Below are 18,787 nucleotides of genomic sequence, written 5' to 3'. Positions count from 1 at the left end.
CTGACTCACCTTGTGATGTCATACACCAGTAGTGCTCCAGCTGCTCCCCTGTAGTAGGAACGGGTGATAGAACGGAAGGATTCTTGCCCAGCCTTTCCCACCAACATGGCAACAAAAAATTTACAACAAAACCAGGTTACTTCCAAAGAAATTACTTGATCACATGCCAGTCTAACACAAAGGACTTTATTGTAAAAAAAAGAATTTCTATTAGGAGAATAGAATTAGGGAAAGGAAACTTGACTGCCCAGGGAGAAGTTCAGGTGGGAAATTAACCCTTTTCAGTGGGACTGCAAGTGCTGTTTTGGGTGGGTCAGCTCTTCCTGTGAGACTATCCATCAAATTGCTGAAGGGTTAGCATCCCTGGCTCCCAGTCACTAAATGCCAGTAGTATCTCCCAGTCAGTGTGACAGTCAAAGACATGCCCATAAATTTCCCAGTATCCCCTAGGAGATAACTAGAAATAGGACTAGAAACTCAAGAGTATTTTCAATCCTAACATTAACTGTTCTGTTTCTACTCCTTTAATTGTAAAAAGAAAAATTATCTTTTTATAGATAAAGGAATGCCAGTATGCTATCTAATGGAAGTTTTATCCCAATGGAGCAATATGGAAAATTAGATAAAAAGCACTTAAATTGGGCATATGCTAACTGACCTTTAGTGTTCCACTAATAAAGGCAGGACTACCAAGATATCCCTTGCTGGGACCTTGTCAGGGAATATGGAAAGAGGACAAAAACAGTTTCACTAAAAAATATCCAACTGTTCACACTATAATCTCATTTCCAACTGGGACCAAGGTATTAACTTTTATTTATTACTTAACAGTTTATTAATGGCCCCACATACTGGGTACTTTTAGTTTCTTGATGGAACAGATTTTTTTGTGTTTTTTGTTTTTCTTTGTTTTTTCCTTAGAAGAAAAGCATATTTTAATGAATGCCCTGGGCAGTGAGTCTATCCTATTACGAAAGCTTGCACATTCTTGAAATTGTTTATGTTCATATCCCTACAGAAATTTTAAGATGGCGGCGTGAGTAGGGTGGCGGAAATCTCCTCCCAAACACATATATATTTTGAAAATACAGCAAATGCAACTATTCCTAAAAGAGTGACCAAAAGATACAGTACACGAGCCAGGCTAAATCTGCGAGAACCCAACATCTCATTGAAAAGGGTAAGATACAAAGCTGTGACCCGGTGGGACCCAAGCCCTCTCCCCACCCCAGATCACCAGTGGGAGGAAAAGAATCAGAGTGGAGACGGAGTGGAAGTAACAGGACTCCTAAATAACTAGCCCTAGTAATCTGCCCTGAGATCACAGACACACATTACATGGTGCACTGGATATTAGAGGAGCGGAAAGTAAAATCTGAGATTAGGACTGCGAACAGGTTCCCAAAGCCAGCTGCCCTGGTACAAAAGAAAAGCAGCTGCTTTAAAAGTCTTAAAGGGACAAGGGTTTAAATCAGCCTGGCACACTCAGCCCAGCAGGCTGGGAACTTTAAGGAACTTCAGGCACCCTAACCCCCTGGGTGGCAGCACAGCTCCAAACCTCCTCACAACAATAAGCAGCCTGCCATTCGTTCCCCCCAGGCCGGCACTGCAAGCAACCAGCTGACCCACCATTGCTGCAGAATAGCAAGGGAGCAGCCCTGCCTACAGCAACCACACTGCTTAACACAGAGGATTCTCCCTGCATGCGGTTAACCGGTTCAGACCCAGAGGCTGGTCCCTGCGGACAGTTGACTGGCAACAACAGCAGACACTGACGCAGAGTAAGGAAGGCACAAAGAGGCTTTGTTCTCACAGCAGAACACATGCTGCTCACCTGTGAGCCCAGCCAGTGACCCAGGTCATCCCCAGGGTTGCCCCACCCAAGGCAGATGAGTGGATTAATGCAGAGGCTACTCCCTGAGCACAGTTGACCAGCACAGACAGAGGAGATGGGCGCATTCCAGGAAGCACAAAGAGGCTTTGTTCTCACAGCAGAACACACGCCACTCGTGTAGGACCCTGCTAGTGCCCTAGGCAATCCCGAGGACCACCCCATGCACGGGAGCTCAGGAGATTAAACCAGAGGCTGCTCCCTGTGTGCAGCTGACCAGCAAAACAGCAGAGATGGCCAAGTCAACCAGCAAGGAGGAAGGGATTTTCTCCTCTAAATTGACACATGTGCCACTCGCCAACAATCAGTTCCAAAGCCATGAAAAGGCAGAAAAACCTTGTTGAGTCCAAAATGCCTCAAACACCAGAGAGAGGGCCTGGTGAGACTGAATTCACGAATATTCCTAAAAAATAATGCAAAATAAAAGTCACAACCCAGGGCTGGACGGATTTACGTCAGAATTTTATCACACACACAGAGAAGACATAATACCCATTCTCCTTAAAGTGTTCCAAAAAATAGAAGAAGAGGGAATACTCCCAAACTCATTCTATGAAGCCAACATCACCCTAATACCAAAACCAGGCAAAGACAACACCAAAAGAGAAAATTACAGACCAATATCCCTGATGAATGTAGATGCAAAAATACTCAATAAAATATTAGCAAACAGAATTCAACAGCATATCAAAACGATCATACACCATGACCAAGTGGGGTTCATCCCAGGGATGCAAGGATGGTACAACATTCGAAAACCCATCAACATCATCCACCACATCAACAAAAAGAAAGACAAAAACCACATGATCATCTCCATAGATGCTGAAAAAGCATTTGACAAAATTCAACATCCATTCATGATAAAAACTCTCAGCAAAATGGGAATAGAGGGCAAGTACCTCAACATAATAAAGGCCATATATGATAAACCCACAGCCAGCATTATACTGAACAGCGAGAAGCTGAAAGCATTTCCTCTGAGATCGGGAACAAGACAGGGATACCCACTCTCCCCACTGTTATTTAACATAGTACTGGAGGTCCTAGCCATGGCAATCAGACAAAGCAAAGAAATACAAGGAATCCAGATTGGTAAACAAGAAGTTAAACTGTCACTATTTGCAGATGATATGATACTGTACATAAAAAACCCTAAAGACTCCACTCCAAAACTACTAGAACTGATATCGGAATACAGCAAAGTTGCAGGATACAAAATTAACACACAGAAATTGTTGCTTTCCTATACACTAACAATGAATCAATAGAAAGAGAAATCAGGAAAACAATTCCACTCACCATTGCATCAAAAAGAATAAAATACCTAGGAATAAACCTAACCAAAGAAGCGAAAGACTTATACTCTGAAAACTACAAGTCACTCTTAAGAGAAATTAAAGGGGACACTAATAAATGGAAACTCATCCCATGCTCATGGCTAGGAAGAATTAATATCGTCAAAATGGCCATCCTGCCCAAAGCAATATACAGATTTGATGCAATCCCTCTCAAATTACCAGCAACATTCTTCAATGAATTAGAACAAATAATTCAAAAATTCATATGGAAACACCAAAGACCCCGAATAGCCAAAGCAATCCTGAAAAAGAAGGATAAAATGGCAGGGATCTCACTCCCCAACTTCAAGCTCTACTACAAAGCCATAGTAATCAAGACAATTTGGTACTGGCACAAGAACAGAGCCACAGACCAGTGGAACAGATTAGAGACTCCAGAAATTAACCCAAACATATATGGTCAATTAATATTTGATAAAGGAGCCATGGACATACAATGGCAAAATGACAGTCTCTTCAACAGATGGTGCTGGCAAAACTGGACAGCTACATGTAGGAGAATGAAACTGGACCATTGTCTAACCCCATATACAAAGGTAAACTCAAAATGGATCAAAGACCTAAATGTAATTCATGAAACCATTAAACTCTTAGAAAAAAACATAGGCAAAAACCTCTTAGACATAAACATGAGTGACCTCTTCTTGAACATATCTCCCTGGGCAAGGAAAACAACAGCAAAAATGAGCAAGTGGGACTACATTAAGCTGAAAAGCTTCTGTACAGCGAAAGACACCATCAATAGAACAAAAAGGAACCCTACAGTATGGGAGAATATATTTGAAAATGACAGATCTGATAAAGTCTTGACATCCAGAATATATAAAGAGCTCACACGCCTCAACAAACAAAAAACAAATAACCCAATTAAAAAATGGGCAGAGGAACTGAACAGTTCTCTAAAAAAGAAATACAGATGGCCAACAGACACATGAAAAGATGCTCCACATCGCTAATTATCTGAGAAATGCAAATTAAAACTACAATGAGGTATCACCTCACACCAGTAAGGATAGCTGCCATCCAAAAGACAAACAACAACAAATGTTGGCAAGGCTGTGGAGAAAGGGGAACCCTCCTACACTGCTGGTGGGAATGTAAATTAGTTCAACCACTGTGGAAAGCAGTATGGAGGTTCATCAAAATGCTCAAAACAGACCTACCATTTGACCCAGGATTTCCACTCCTAGGAATTTACCCTAAGAACGCAGCAATCAAGTTTGAGAAAGACAGATGCACCCCTATGTTTATCACAGCACTATTTACAATAGCCAAGAATTGGAAGCAACCTAAATGTCCATCGGTAGATGAATGGATAAAGAAGATGTGGTACATATACACAATGGAATACTACTCAGCCATAAGAAGTGGAAAAATCCACCATTTGCAGCAACATGGATGGAGCTGGAGAGTATTATGCTCAGTGAAATAAGCCAAGCGGAGAAAGACAAATACCAAATGATTTCACTCATCTGAGGAGTATAGGAACAAAGGAAAAACTGAAGGAACAAAACAGCAGCGGAATTACAGAACCCAAAAATGGACTAACAGGTACCAAAGGGAAAGGAACTGGGGAGGATGGGTGGGCAGAGAGGGATAAGGGGGGGAGAAGAAGAAGAGGGGTATTAAGATTAGCATGCATGGGGGGGAGGGAGAAAGGGGAGGGTGGGCTGCACAACACAGAGAGGACAAGTAGTGACTCTACAACATTTTGCTAAGCTGATGGACAGTAACCGTAATGTGGTTGTTAGGGGGGACCTGATATAGGGGAGAGCATAGTAAACATAGTATTCTTCATGTAAGTAGATTAAAAATTAAAAAAAAAAAAAGAAAGAAAGAAAGAAAGAAAGAAAAGGGGGATTACTCCTTGATAGGATAAAACTATTGGTAAATCAAAGATCAATGCATGCTTTTAAATATCCTTAATGTTGATCACTTAAAGGGTGTCAGATGATCAGCTATGGAGGTACTCTTTTCTGATAATATTCCTTTCTCTTAATAAACAAAAAAAAAAGCAGTTACTGTGTGCTGACCTCCAATGAGTTCTGCATAGTGGTATAGAGGGCATGTCAAAGTGTGGGCAAAGGGTCTGTTTGTTTCTATGCAGAAGATCAAGGCCTAGCTTGGATACCCAGAAAATGAACTAAGATACAATATGAGGAGGAGCTTCTGGCATCAGCACTCTCTGGAGGACTTGTGCCGGGGGATGATCATCAAAAAGCCTCTACAGGGATCTGGATGATGCTGCGGTTGTGGCTGCATCCAGTCCACCGTCTCCTGGACTTGCCATAGGAATGAGGAGGGAGATGTCTAGGCTGGCATGTGCATACAGTGAGACAATGAATTTGACCGGATCTGTACTGTTGGAACTCAACCAGGAGTTGGGAGGGGTGCAAGTTCTAGCACTCCAAAATCTTATGACTATAGACTATCTATGGTTAAAAGAACATATGGGATGTGAACAGATCCCAGAAATGGGCTGCTTTAATTTGTCTGATATCTCTCAGACTGTTCAAGTACAGTTGGACAATATCCATCATATCATAGACAAATTTTCACAAATACCTAGGGTGCCTAAATGGTTTTCTTGGCTTCACTGGAGATGGATGGTAATTATAGATTTGCTTTGTTTATGTCACCGTATTCCTATTATGTTAATATGTGTGTGCAAATTAGTTAGTAGTTTAAAACCTATACATACTTAAGGTACTCTACAAGAAGATATGTCAAAGAAATAATCAATCCTCCCATGTTTCCTTCCATATGCTACATCTATAGCTTTTCTTCTTTCTTCCTAATTACAACCCTTAAATAGAATTCGTGCCTCATATCGAATTTACCGAGTATCATAATTCCTCCAGGTGGTAAAGATACCTCGAGACAAGTGCTGGGCATAGAAGCCACAGGGCATAAATCTGCAAAGAAGTAAAAAGCTAACCTTTTCAAACAATATGGCTTCTCTCTCACTTACCAACTTTACATCTCCCTGTATGGCCCCGGAAGATGACTGGTTAGCCAGAGACGGGTAAGATTCCTCAAGGGAGGAACAACCTAAGACAGGCACAGTCGCAGGGGGGCCATCAGGTGAGAATTTGTGGATCAACAGAGGTGAGGCTCAGAACCTCGCCCCCACCTACTTTGAGAGAAATCTTCTGCATCCGTGGATGTCTTGCTGCCCTTGTCTAGCCTGGAGTAATACTTAGTCCATAGGCACACACCTGATCATCTGATAATCTACATTTGCCCTCTTACAGCACTAAACTATGTTTTCTACCTTTATCTTGCATCTACCTACCACTTCAGCATTTTATTAAAAATAAAAGTAATAATAATAATAGGAGAAATGTGGGATCAACATATAAATCAAGTACAAAAATCAAACGAATATTCATATTTGACCTGATTGTTTATAGGTCATAATGCATGATCAAAACCGAAAGTTTCTGTGATGAATGCCCTTGTACTGTTCACCATGTAAGAATTTATTCACTATGTAAGAATTCGTTCACCATGTAAGAACTTGTTCGTTATGCTTCAGAAGATTGGAGACTGACGAGAATTAGACTTGAGATGGATTAACGATTGTACATTGAGCACTGGCCCCCCTATACCTAATTTTATTGTTGTTAACAACCATTTGATCAATAAATATGAGAGATGCCCTCTCAAAAAAAAAAAAGATGAAACTATATAAAAATGTAAACTCAAAAAAAAAATAAAAGTCACAAGCATGCTGATGGAGCTACAGAGAAATATGCAAGAGCTAAGGGATGAATTCCAGAGGGAGATAACAGAAATTAAACAAACAATGGAAGGATTTAAGAGCAGACTGGATGAGGTGGAAGAGACTGTTAATGGAATAGAAATCAGAGAACAGGAATACACAAATATGAGGCACAGAGAGACCAAGGATCTCTAAGAATGAAAGAATATTAAGAGAACTGTGTTACCGATCCAAACGGAAAAATATTTGCATTATAGGGGTACCAGAAGAAGAAGAGAGAAAAAGGGATAGAAACTGTCTTTGAAGTAATAATTGCTGTGAACTTCCCCAAGTTGGGGAAGGAAATAGTCTCTCAGTACATGGAAGCCCACAGATCTCCCAACACAGGGACACAAGGAGGACAACACCAAGACATTTAATAATTAAAATGGCAAAGACCAAAGACAAGAACACAGTATTAAAAAGCAACGAGAGAGAGGAAAAAGGTCACCTACAAAGGAAAACCCATGAGCTATCATCAGACTTCTCAACAGAAACCTTACAGGCCAGAAGAGAATGGCATGATATATTCAGTGCAATGAAACACAAGGGCCTCAAAACAAGAATACTGTATCCAGCATGATTATCATTTAAATTTGAAGGAGAGATTAAACAATTCCCAGACAGGCAAAAGTTGAGGGAATTCACCTCCCACAAACCATCTCTACAGTGTATTCTAAAGGGACTACTCTAGATGGAAGTATGCCTAAGGCTAAATAGCTGTCGCCAGAGGAAATAAAACTACAGCAAAGAAAGTAGACCAACCAAACACTAACTAAATGCAAAATAAAGTCAGCTATCCACAAAACCAGTCAAGGGAAACACAAAAGAATACAGAATAAAACACCTAACATATAAAGAGTGGAGGAGGAAGAAAAAGAAGGGACATAAATAAAGAATCATCAGACCGTGTTTATAATAGCATAATAAGTGGGTTAAGTTAGACGGTTAGATAGTAAAGAAGCTGCCTTTGAACCTTTGGTAACCACGAATCCAAAACCTGCAATGGCAATAAGTACATATCTGTCAATAATCACCCTAAATGTACATAGACTAAATGTGCCAATCAAAACACACAGAGTAATAGAATGGATAAAAAAGCAAGACCCATCTATATGTTGCCTATAAGAGACTCACTTCAAACCCAAAGACATACACAGAGTAAAAGTGAAGGGATGGAAGAAGATATTTCCTGAAAACAATAGGAAGAAAAAAGCAGGTGTGGCAGTATTTGTATCATACAAAATAGACTTCAAAACAAAGAAGGATCCTTCCTAATTACAACCCTTAAATAGAATTCGTGCCTCATATCGAATTTACCGAGTATCATAATTCCTCCAGGTGGTAAAGATACCTCGAGACAAGTGCTGGGCATAGAAGCCACAGGGCATAAATCTGCAAAGAAGTAAAAAGCTAACCTTTTCAAACAATATGGCTTCTCTCTCACTTACCAACTTTACATCTCCCTGTATGGCCCTGGAAGATGACTGGTTAGCCAGAGACGGGTAAGATTCCTCAAGGGAGGAACAACCTAAGACAGGCACAGTCGCAGGGGGGCCATCAGGTGAGAATTTGGGGATCAACAGAGGTGAGGCTCAGAACTTCATCCCCCCTGCTTTGAGCGAAATCTTCTGCATCCGTGGATGTTTTGCTGCCCTTGTCTAGCCTGGATTAATACTTGGTCCATAGGCACACACCTGATCATCTGATCATCTACATTTGCCCTCTTACAGCACTAAACTATGTTTTCTACCTTTATCTTGCATCTACCTACCACTTCAGCATTTTATTAAAAATAAAAGTAATAATAATAATAAAGGGAGAAATGTGGGATCAACATATAAATCAAGTACAAAAATCAAACAAATATTCATATTTGACCTGATTGTTTATAGGTCATAATGCGTGATCAAAACTGAAAGTTTCTGTGATGAATGCCCTTGTACTGTTCACCATGTAAGAATTTATTCACTATGTAAGAATTCGTTCACCATGTAAGAACTTGTTCGTTATGCTTCAGAAGATTGGAGACTGACGAGAATTAGGGTTGAGATGGATTAATGATTGTACATTGAGCATTGACCTATACTGAATTTTATTGTTGTTAACAACCATTTGATCAATAAATATGAGAGATGCCCTCTCAAAAAAAAAAAAAAAAAAAAAAACCACAACAGATCTTTCCGCCTTGTCCAAAACCTTCGCCTCATCAACATGGCCATTGTCCCTATCCATCCCTTAGTTCCAAATCCATACACCCTTTAATCGCAGATCCCTGCCTCGGCATCCCACTTCTCAGTCCTAGATCTCAAGGACGCATTTTTTTCTATCCCTCTGGACCCCTCCTCCCAAGATTTTTTCGCCTTCACCTGGACAGACCCATACACAAGACATTCCGAACAACTCACTTGGACAGTTTTGCCACAAGGCTTCTGAGATAGTCCCCATATTTTTAGACAGGTCCTAGCTCAAAACCTCAAACAGTTTCATCATGATCACTCCGAGTACACCTTATTACAATACATAGATGATCTTCTACTCTGCAGTCCCTCGTGAGAACAGTCTCAACTTGACACTGCCTCCCTACTTAATCTTCTAGCTTCCAGAGGTTACCGAGTATCCCCTGTCAAAGCTCAAATCTCTTCCCCTCCTGTCCCTTACCTCAGATTCCTTCTATCTCAACAAAGAAAGTCCATTACCTTAGACAGAAAACGGCTCCTCTCTGACCTGCCCATTCCCAAAACCAAGAGAGAAATCCTTTCCTTTCTAGGCCTGGCTGAGTATTTTAGAGCATGGATCCCTAACTTCTCCCTGTTGGCAAGACCCCTATACGACCTCAGCAAGGGCCCCCCTGAAGAACCATTATCCTCCTCACCCTGACACTCCTTCATTAACCTCCGTCAAGCCCTTGTGGAAGCCCCAGCTCTCCATCTTCCTGATTTGTCGAAGCCCTTCTCATTATACATTCATGAGAAGTCCAGTCAAGCTCTAGGAGTCCTAGGCCAATATTATGGCCCATTCTTTGCCCCAGTAGCTTATCTCTCCAAGCAATTAGACCCCACAGTTCGGGGATGAGCCCCCTGCCTACGGGTATTAGCCGCTGGACAGCTCTTGCAGAAGGAAGCCCATAAACTAACTTTCAGGGCGCTCCTTACCATTCTGTCCCCACATCACCTAAAAGATCTCTTAACCTACAAAAGTTTACAGACTCTCCCTCCCTCCAGACTCCTGACCTTACTGTCCTCTTTCCTCCAAAATCCCATTCACCCCCTTTGCCATCCATACCCAAATCATGACTTTTTCCTCCTTTACTGCTCTCTCGCTTTTTTTCCTCATTCCTATTGTCTTCTGCGCCACCCCAGCCTCCTTTGTATGGCGATTCAAAGTCAGACAAACTTACACACAGCATAAAACAAAAGTTACTGCCCTCACTGCCACATCAGACTGCCCTCTGGAAGGCTGCTCTAAGCCTTTATACATCCACTTTCCTCCCTCCACCGAAGTGTTCACTAGCAGCTACCTTTATTCTCCCTACCTCTGCTTCCTCTATGATCAAAGACAAGACTATTGCAGGTGATGGCAAAACACTTACAGGGGATGTCCCTACTAGTCTTGCACCATTCACTACATGGGTAACTCCCAGTACCCACAGTATTACTCCTCCAACCGCTTCATGAAATATCCCAACGGCTCATTCTCCTTATCAATTCCAGATCCCTGGGACTCTCGATGAGCTGCTGGAGTCACAGCCTCAGTTACTCTGGGGGGGTCGACCCCCCACGGTACCCTTCATATCTCTCCAGAGTATGTTCCCTCTCACTCCCAGATCTCTCAAGTTGCATCAGATATCAGACATTCCGAAAAAGTCATTATCCAAACTCTTGACGGCGCCTCTTCATCTTATTCCTCCCACTCTTGATTACAGCTCATTCAAGACACCACCATCTTCCTCAACCACACCCTCAACACCGCCAATTGTTTCTTGTGCGCATCACTACAGCGCCCGCTGCTGGCCACTGTCCCCCTCTATATTTCCAACTACTCCTTCCATGCAGAAGGACAACCCCTCCATCCCCTGGTAGACATACCCCTATGGGAACCAGAATACGCAGATAATCTCACCATCCACCACTGTGTAGGCCCAACTCCACCCACCTCCAGCGCAGTTCACTGCCTCTCTAGCTACACCCCTACCTCTGGCTCTAAGACTTTTACACAACCGGGACACTTCTTTTGGTGTAATGGCAGTCTTTTCAACTCACTGCCTCCCAACTCCAGCACACCCTGCATTCTCGTCACCCTAATCCCACAGCTTACACTTTACAGCATGGCAGAATTTCTTGAGCTCCAACCTCCCTTGCCCTCGCACACAAAAAGGGCTGCTTTCCTTCCCATCATGGTCAGTATCTCTTTAACCACCTCAGCCATTGGGGCAGGGTTTTTGGGAGGAGCCTTGGGTCACTCTCTATGGGCAATTAAAGATCTCGACACCAAACTTGAGGGAGCCCTGACATCCACTGCCGATTCCCTAGCCTCTCTCCAAAGACAAGTCACTTCTCTAGCTAAAGTCACCCTTCAAAACCGGCAGGCCTTAGATCTGCTTACAGCCGAGAAGGGCGGCACCTGCATCTTCCTTCAAGAGGAGTGCTGCTATTACATCAACAAATCCGGCATTGTAGAAACTGACATTACCAAACTCACCTCCCTTGCCTCCAGCCTCCACTCTGCTTCCAATTCCAACCCATTCTCTTCAATACTAACAAACCCCCTCCTTACCTGGCTCTGGCCCATTGCAGGCCCCATAATAATCATTCTTCTCGCCTGTCTCTTCTTACCCTGTATAATAAAGTTCATCAAATCCCAAGTTGGAAAAATCTCTAATCAAGCTTTCAACCAGCTTTTACTCAGGAACTACCAGCTTCTGGCCACAGAAGATCCGTCACCCTCACGTAACCTCCTCACCACATGCTGAGATGGACCCCTCTCTCCGCTGGAAACTGTTCCTGGAAACAATGGCCACAGATGCCTGGCTTCTGGCACCCGTATCCTCCTGGCACCACCATTAGAATCAACAAGTCTTCGACCTATAGTTACAGGGAACATTCATTGATTTCCAACCTGAAGACGTCCACATCTACTCGTCCTTACTGTGGGGAGTCCTATCAACCCTTTCCTCCCCATCCTCAAGCCCTCACTCCCTTCTCCGCCCCCATTCAGCAGGAAGCAGTCAGAAAGAAAGCAATGTCCACAACCCCATAGAGGAGAAAGGGGGGAATGAAGGGCCCCCACCAGTAAGATGGCAAACTTCCGGCTTCTCTTCCAGGTCCTCGGTTCCCGACGGCGCCACCTGAAGACCAATCACCTCTCGCCCCCCTCCCAATCTCAGCACCTAGCCAATAGCCACCCGCCCCGTAGAAGTAACACCACAATCACCCCATGCCCCTTCGTATATAACCCAGCACCTTTCCCTAATAAAGCAGAATTCTCCGGTGAATTGCTGCTGTATGTCATTCCTTTCCTTTCACTTTCTAGCACAAAAGTTTGTTCTTAACCATTACATAACACAATCTGAACCCAGGTTTGAAGGGGAGAAGAGAATTCCTAATGCCAGTTTTCCAACAATACAAGAATCTTTTCTAAAAGCATCATACAAATATTTTAGTGAGTTGTACTCCTGTTAGAACCTCAAAGTGCAAAAAGAAGTGTAAAGAACTGTTGGTAAGACTAACAATACATTAACATTTAAAACATACTTTTTCCCTCCAAGAGCTCACTTAATTTTATTTAAGTTTTTTTTTAAATTTAAACCCTGTCTTTATATTTGATTCCTGTTTTTGCTTTTATCTTACTTTTCCTCCTCTCCTGCTATTATTGAAAGCACCCTCCTTCCCCATGGCCTTCTAGGAACTAAAAGGGAAAGTTTGAGAGAGGCCCACGTGATGGTTGAATCACACAGCTGCATTTAATTTCAGCAGCTTAAAATACATTGGGTCATCAGAAAATGCCTTTTAAAGTCAAACCATTTTACTTCTTTATTTCAATCCAGTTCATCAAAACCAAACTTTGTGAGCCAATAAGCTAGAAAGAGTGAGTGGTTCAAGTCCAAGGTATCTTTGTCCGTCCCCACTAAAAAAAAAATCTGAAGCAGCAAAGAAAGAAGATGGAGGTTTGATAATTAGCAGCTTTCTAATTTCTCCCAGGTGGAAGTATCACATTATAGTTTCAAAAATACATAGTTTGAAGTATCAACTCCTACAAAATCAGATACGCTCATTTCCTAAGAATCAAAATGCATTCCAAAGTAAAACACAAATGAGTTTGGGATAATTTAATATTTTATATTAGCTACAGTACAATGTCTCTTCATTTATTATGGTTATTTTGGCAACTGTATGTATAGAATGAAGAAAGATTAAAAAGTAAATGACTCTCTAAATCCTTATTAATAACCAGAACAGTGACAACAAAAAACTTAGGATAACCAGATCTCTTTAAAAATATCTTTCATGATAATCCCTAAATATTCTCTTGTAGGATGGCGGCTTTGGGAGTAAGTGGAGAAGTGGGGTCAACACAGTGGGAAGCTGTGATGGGTAAGCAATAGATGAGAGATCAGTGCTGACAGGGAAGAAATGATTAGGCTTACCCCAAGTGTAGCAGACAAAAAAGACAAGACACTACATTATAGGTAGGAATCTCTTAAAAATTTCAAAATAAATAGAAAACCCAATGTTCTCAAACCTTGTATCTTTTTATGATTCAGCCAAGATTAATCTAATCTCAAAACAATTATTAAAACACAGCAGAAAAGAACTAGGCCAGTTTCATCACAAATGACTATCAGGTCATGTGGTTAAGGATAGTGGCAACAGAGCAGTGGTTCTTAACTTATTTTATGATCCACTGTGTCTCATATTTACCATGTAACAAAAAAAGAAAAATCCAGCAAGTCAACCCTTAGACACTCTCATGACCATGACCACAGCAGCTCCCGGTATCAAAAACAGCCATTTCTGGAAATGGTGGAGGTTTAAATTAAAAAGGCAGAATCTAGCTAATACCAATCTTGACACCTACAGGCTTCACTCTTTGTTACCTCCTCAGAATTTGTCCTGTAGCCTCTTGAGGAGCCATATCTACCTCTGTGGGAAATATAAAACCCAGGGGATAATAAGAGAAGAGTTGCAATACAGGCTTGGGTTAATAGTAACAAAACTCCTGGGTCCCAACAATGAAAGAAGGGAAAAGTGGCAACTGTTTAACAAATATATGAACTTAACCTTGGCAAGAGATATAGAGTAATACTTCTTAGGCTTTATTGAGAGGAAAAGGCTAGAGATAAAACTGCCCAAAAGAAGCAAGTCTGCAAGTTTTACAAGTATTTAGCTAGTGCTGCAAGTATCAGAGATGTAGAGTGATTCATGTTCCTATAATTAGGATAAGCCAGTAAGGTGAGATGAAAAATTTTATCAGATGGCCAAAAGGTTATTAAAATGCTTGGAAATACAACCAACAAATGTACAGGAGCATGTTATCCTAGTTAAAAGCACCTCATAAATCAGTGCATCCAAAAGTGGTAATTTTGGAGACCACTAGGAAAAGTTGTGCCAAGAAAAGCCTACAGGAGCACGTAACTGCTTTTAAGACACACCTACATGTGTTTGGGTGGGTTAGGGAGGCGGGCAGTGTGCAGGAAGGGAAAGGAGAAAAAAGGAGGAGAAATCACTCATCACTGCTTGTAGATATAAGGGCTTCAGCTCTCAGTTCTAAAGAAACAATCAAATAAGAAGAAGTAAATAAAAATTGTCTGAAAGTAAAACCACAATGAGGTATCACCTCACACCAGTAAGGATCACCACCATCCAAAAGACAAACAACAACACATGTTGGTGAGGTTGTGGGGAAAGGGGAACCCTCCTACACTGCTGGTGGGAATGTAAATTAGTTCAACCATTGTGGAAAGCAGTACGGAGGTTCCTCAAAAAGCTCAAAATAGACATACCATTTGACCCAGGAATTACACTTCTAGGAATTTACCCTAAGAATGCAGCAGCCCTGTTTGAAAAAGACAGATGCACCCCTATGTTTATTGCAGCACTATTTACAATAGCCAAGATATGGAAGCAACCTAAATGTCCATCAGTAGATGAATGGATAAAGAAGATGTGGTACATATACACAATGGAATATTATTCAGCCATAAGAGGAAAACAAATCCTACCGTTTGCAACATGGATGGAGCTAGAGGGTATTTATGCTCAGTGAAATAAGCCAGGCAGAGAAAGACAAGTACCAAATGATTTCACTCATATGTGGAGTATAAGAATAAAGAAAAACTGAAGGAACAAAACAGCAGCAGAATCACAGAACCCAAGAATGGACTAACAGTTACCAAAGGGAAAGGGACTGAGGAGGATGGGTGGGAAGGGAGGGATAAGGGCGGGGGAAAAAGAAAGGGGTTATTAGGATTAGTATGCATAATTAGCATGTGGCGGGCACGGGGAGGGCTATGCAACACAGTGAAGACAGGTAGTGATTCTAAAGCATCTTACTACGCTGATAGACAGTGACTGTAATGGGGTGTGGGGGCGGGGAGTTGGTGAAGGGGGGAGCCTAGTAAACATAATGTTCTTCATGGAATTGTAGATTAATGATAACAAAATAAAAAAAATTGTCTTAACGATACTTCAATAACAAAAGTAAATAAAAACTGGAAGAGATTTTAGCTGAATATTAAGGACTATGTGCTAAGTCCCTTTAATTTAAAATAAAGACTAGGATATTATTAAGGGATAAGAAAGGTACAATCCAAAAGACGTAATGCACATGAAAGCAATTTATGTGGATGAAGCAAAATTATACTAAGCTAAATTTGGCGGTACTACATTTGTCAAATTTTAAAATATGTATAACCTTTGACCTAGAACATCCATTTCTGGACACTGGACAGGCTTTCCACAGAAATTCTCAAACATCTGTATAAAGATGTAGTAAATAAGAATGTTCAATGAAACTATTCCATGGTGAAAAAATTGGAAAAAACCTAAATTCCCATCAATGGAATGGAGGGTTAAATAAATTATGGGACACACATTCTATGATTCGATGCAGTGATTAAAAGGAATGCGGTAGAAGATATATACGTAGGGGGCATGAAAAGTCATAGCGATTGTTAAACAAAAAACCTAAGTCACAGAGCTAGGTCTACATTGTCACAATTCTATTTGTGTAAAAACTGACAGAAACAGAATCACTGCCATATCTTTGTGTATGTTTACATTTGTGTGTCTAAATGCAGAGAAAAAGTCTGAAAGAATGAACACTGAATCATAGTAGTGGTTTACTCTGGTAGAGTAGGAACTAAGATTGGGAGGGACTAAAGAGGTTTATGTGCATAAAGGGAACACTCACTTTTTACTCTATACACTTCTATTTTTACTAAAGTCATATATATTGCTTGGGTAATTGAAAAGAAAAACCCAAAGTTATGACATTCAGAATTTGTAACCCTATTAGATGGAAGTGAAAGCTCCCCCATCTCTAGGACTTCACTCTTCCCCTGCTCTCCTCTCCACCATTAGCTACACCCTTCCCTGCATCATCTTTTACTGTTATATTTGGATCCTGATCAGGGACCAATTTATTTTGTCCTCTCTCACCGTATCCCAGATTTGCAGTTTGATTTGTTTTCCATCAATGTTGACCATACGGGCCCCAAACTCCACACCTGTCAGTTAAGAAAAAAAAAAAAAAGAACGTGATTCTTAGAACAACAGTCACATTAAGTGAGAGGTTCATGCTTTATCTCAATGTGCTAATGACTTATATTCTGTCTGCACTCATTATGGCTGGCTGGCTGCTCCAATTAATTTTGTGCTCCTTGAAGTTTCATTTCCCTTCTAGAATTAACAACTGTGTTCTAGGTCATAAGACCTCAGGAACATAACCAAAAAGCAGATATGGGGATTTAACTCATTAAGAAGTCAAGTAGAAAAGATGAATGAATTTTTAGCAATGTTAGCTAATGCCTAAATTTGATTAGGTAATGCTTAATCTTGCAATTTTTTACAATTTTTCTAAATTTTAAAGTATTTCCTAACATTTTCTCAAAGTCACTCTCTAGTCCTCTCTATGAAACAATAGTTCTTTTTTGCACATCATTCCCTCTTGCCCTTACCACTTTTCCCTCATCTCTACAACCCCTTTGCTTGACTAATACCTCATTCAATTTTCAGCCTTTCTTGATAGAAGAGATGGTAGCTTCTCCTCCCCTTTTGCCATAGGAATTTACTTGTCACTGTCTACCTCCAGGCCCACTTCCTACATTGGAAAACTAAGCTACTCAAGGACAGACACGATTGCCTTGCTGAGCACAGTATCATTAGCAACTACTGCAGTGTAGGTGTTCACTTAATATTCATTTATAAAAATATTTTCCTCTTCATGCAATCCTCTAAATCCTTTTCTAACGCCTCTGGTTAATTGGTTCTGTATAAGTCCTTTGGGAAGTAGTAGTTTCAGATTTCCATAAGGTGGGACTCAGAAATGGCAGTAGGTAAGAATGCGAGCTAGAGGATTTTATTCAGGAACTGAGTCTGCATGGCAAGAAGGCTAATTTTATGTATATTCTTTATTTGAGCTGGATTTAAGGAGATTACGGAAAGAGGTTCTAAAGGCCCAGCAGACCATGCCTTATCACAATATACTTTCCAGACCACCAGTGTGTTTTTAGAACTCCATCATATCATTTTCTTTAAAAGAAAAGTTATTAGTTTCATCTGCCTGTTACTTCTAAGTCTGGGATGGCTCTTCTATTTGCTTCTTCCTCTCCAACACACAAAATAGTCTGTGTATTGGTGATTACTTTTAAAACCGCTTAAGTGGTTAGCACTAATTTACCGCAAAGCAAGGTAAGGTTTGGAATAAGTAGTTATCCTTTCCTAGGGTTTTCAATAAACACAAATTGCATCCGGGGAGGAAAAAAGATCCTACGGCAACTAATCCATACCTCACGTTCATCTCTAAAGTTACCTTTCAATTATTTACTCCTCAATTACCAGCATTTGATGACCCACTTTTCGTTTAACGTACTTTGTACTAGTTTAAAATAGGAAGTGCTCACTTTTTACTTCAAGCACTGAAGACTAATTGACTTTCCACTTAAATCAGGCGTCATTTTCTGTTCTGGGGCAGGTAGATGCGCTTACCTATTGTGAGGTCGTGGACCGGCTGGAAGCGCTTGTCTGTAAACTGCAGGAGGAGACATGACTTCCCCACACCTGAAACAGACGGCCGTGCGTGCAAGAGTCACCCTGCCGGGCACAGACTAGCGTCCGGTCGTCAGCGGCAGGGGAATGGGAGCCCCGAGCCCCGCCCCTGCTGCCCCGCCCCCGCCCGCTATTTACTGACTCGCCCAGCCCACAAAATGAGCCCCGCCCCCACAACCCGATTTGGGACCATTGGATTCCCGTCCTAGGCATGAGGGCCGCCGCCCGCGGGTTACCTGTGTCCCCGATGATGATGTACTTGAAGAGATAAGCATAAGTCATGGTCCCGTTTCCTCTGGATTCTGGGTGGGCCCGACTTCTACAGCCACTTACCTCCGGGCTCTCTAGCCACTCAATCTACCGCTCCCAGGCCCCTCTAGCCCAGATGACGTCTCTATTGATCTCCCCAGAAATCCTCCCTCGGTCGGATCTACGGTACACCCAGACCCCGCCTCCAGGGATGCCTCTAACGCTTCTGCATGCCGTTATCCTACCAAGCTCCAGG

General features: G+C 41.6%; 1 protein-coding gene across 1 annotated transcript in view; it reads right to left on the bottom strand.

Annotated features, from left to right (window-relative positions):
• The window catches only part of RAB2B (RAB2B, member RAS oncogene family), a 33,072-nt gene extending 14,323 nt beyond the window's left edge, over window positions 1–18,749 (bottom strand). The window contains exons 1-4 of the mRNA XM_037017566.2: window positions 18,519–18,749; window positions 18,223–18,294; window positions 16,675–16,742; window positions 10–92 (exon numbers count right to left, since the gene is read on the bottom strand). Of these exons, the coding sequence (XP_036873461.1) occupies window positions 10–92; window positions 16,675–16,742; window positions 18,223–18,294; window positions 18,519–18,564 (269 nt within the window). The 5' untranslated portion in view covers window positions 18,565–18,749. The remainder of the gene's footprint in view (window positions 1–9; window positions 93–16,674; window positions 16,743–18,222; window positions 18,295–18,518) is intronic.
• Between the last annotated feature and the right edge of the window lie 38 nt (window positions 18,750–18,787).

The sequence above is a fragment of the Manis javanica genome, chromosome 8 (assembly GCF_040802235.1).
Source record: "Manis javanica isolate MJ-LG chromosome 8, MJ_LKY, whole genome shotgun sequence".
NCBI classification, from domain to species: domain Eukaryota; kingdom Metazoa; phylum Chordata; class Mammalia; order Pholidota; family Manidae; genus Manis; species Manis javanica.
The sequence above is the reverse complement of the archived record's forward strand: the minus strand, read 5'-3'. Positions and strand labels throughout refer to the sequence as shown.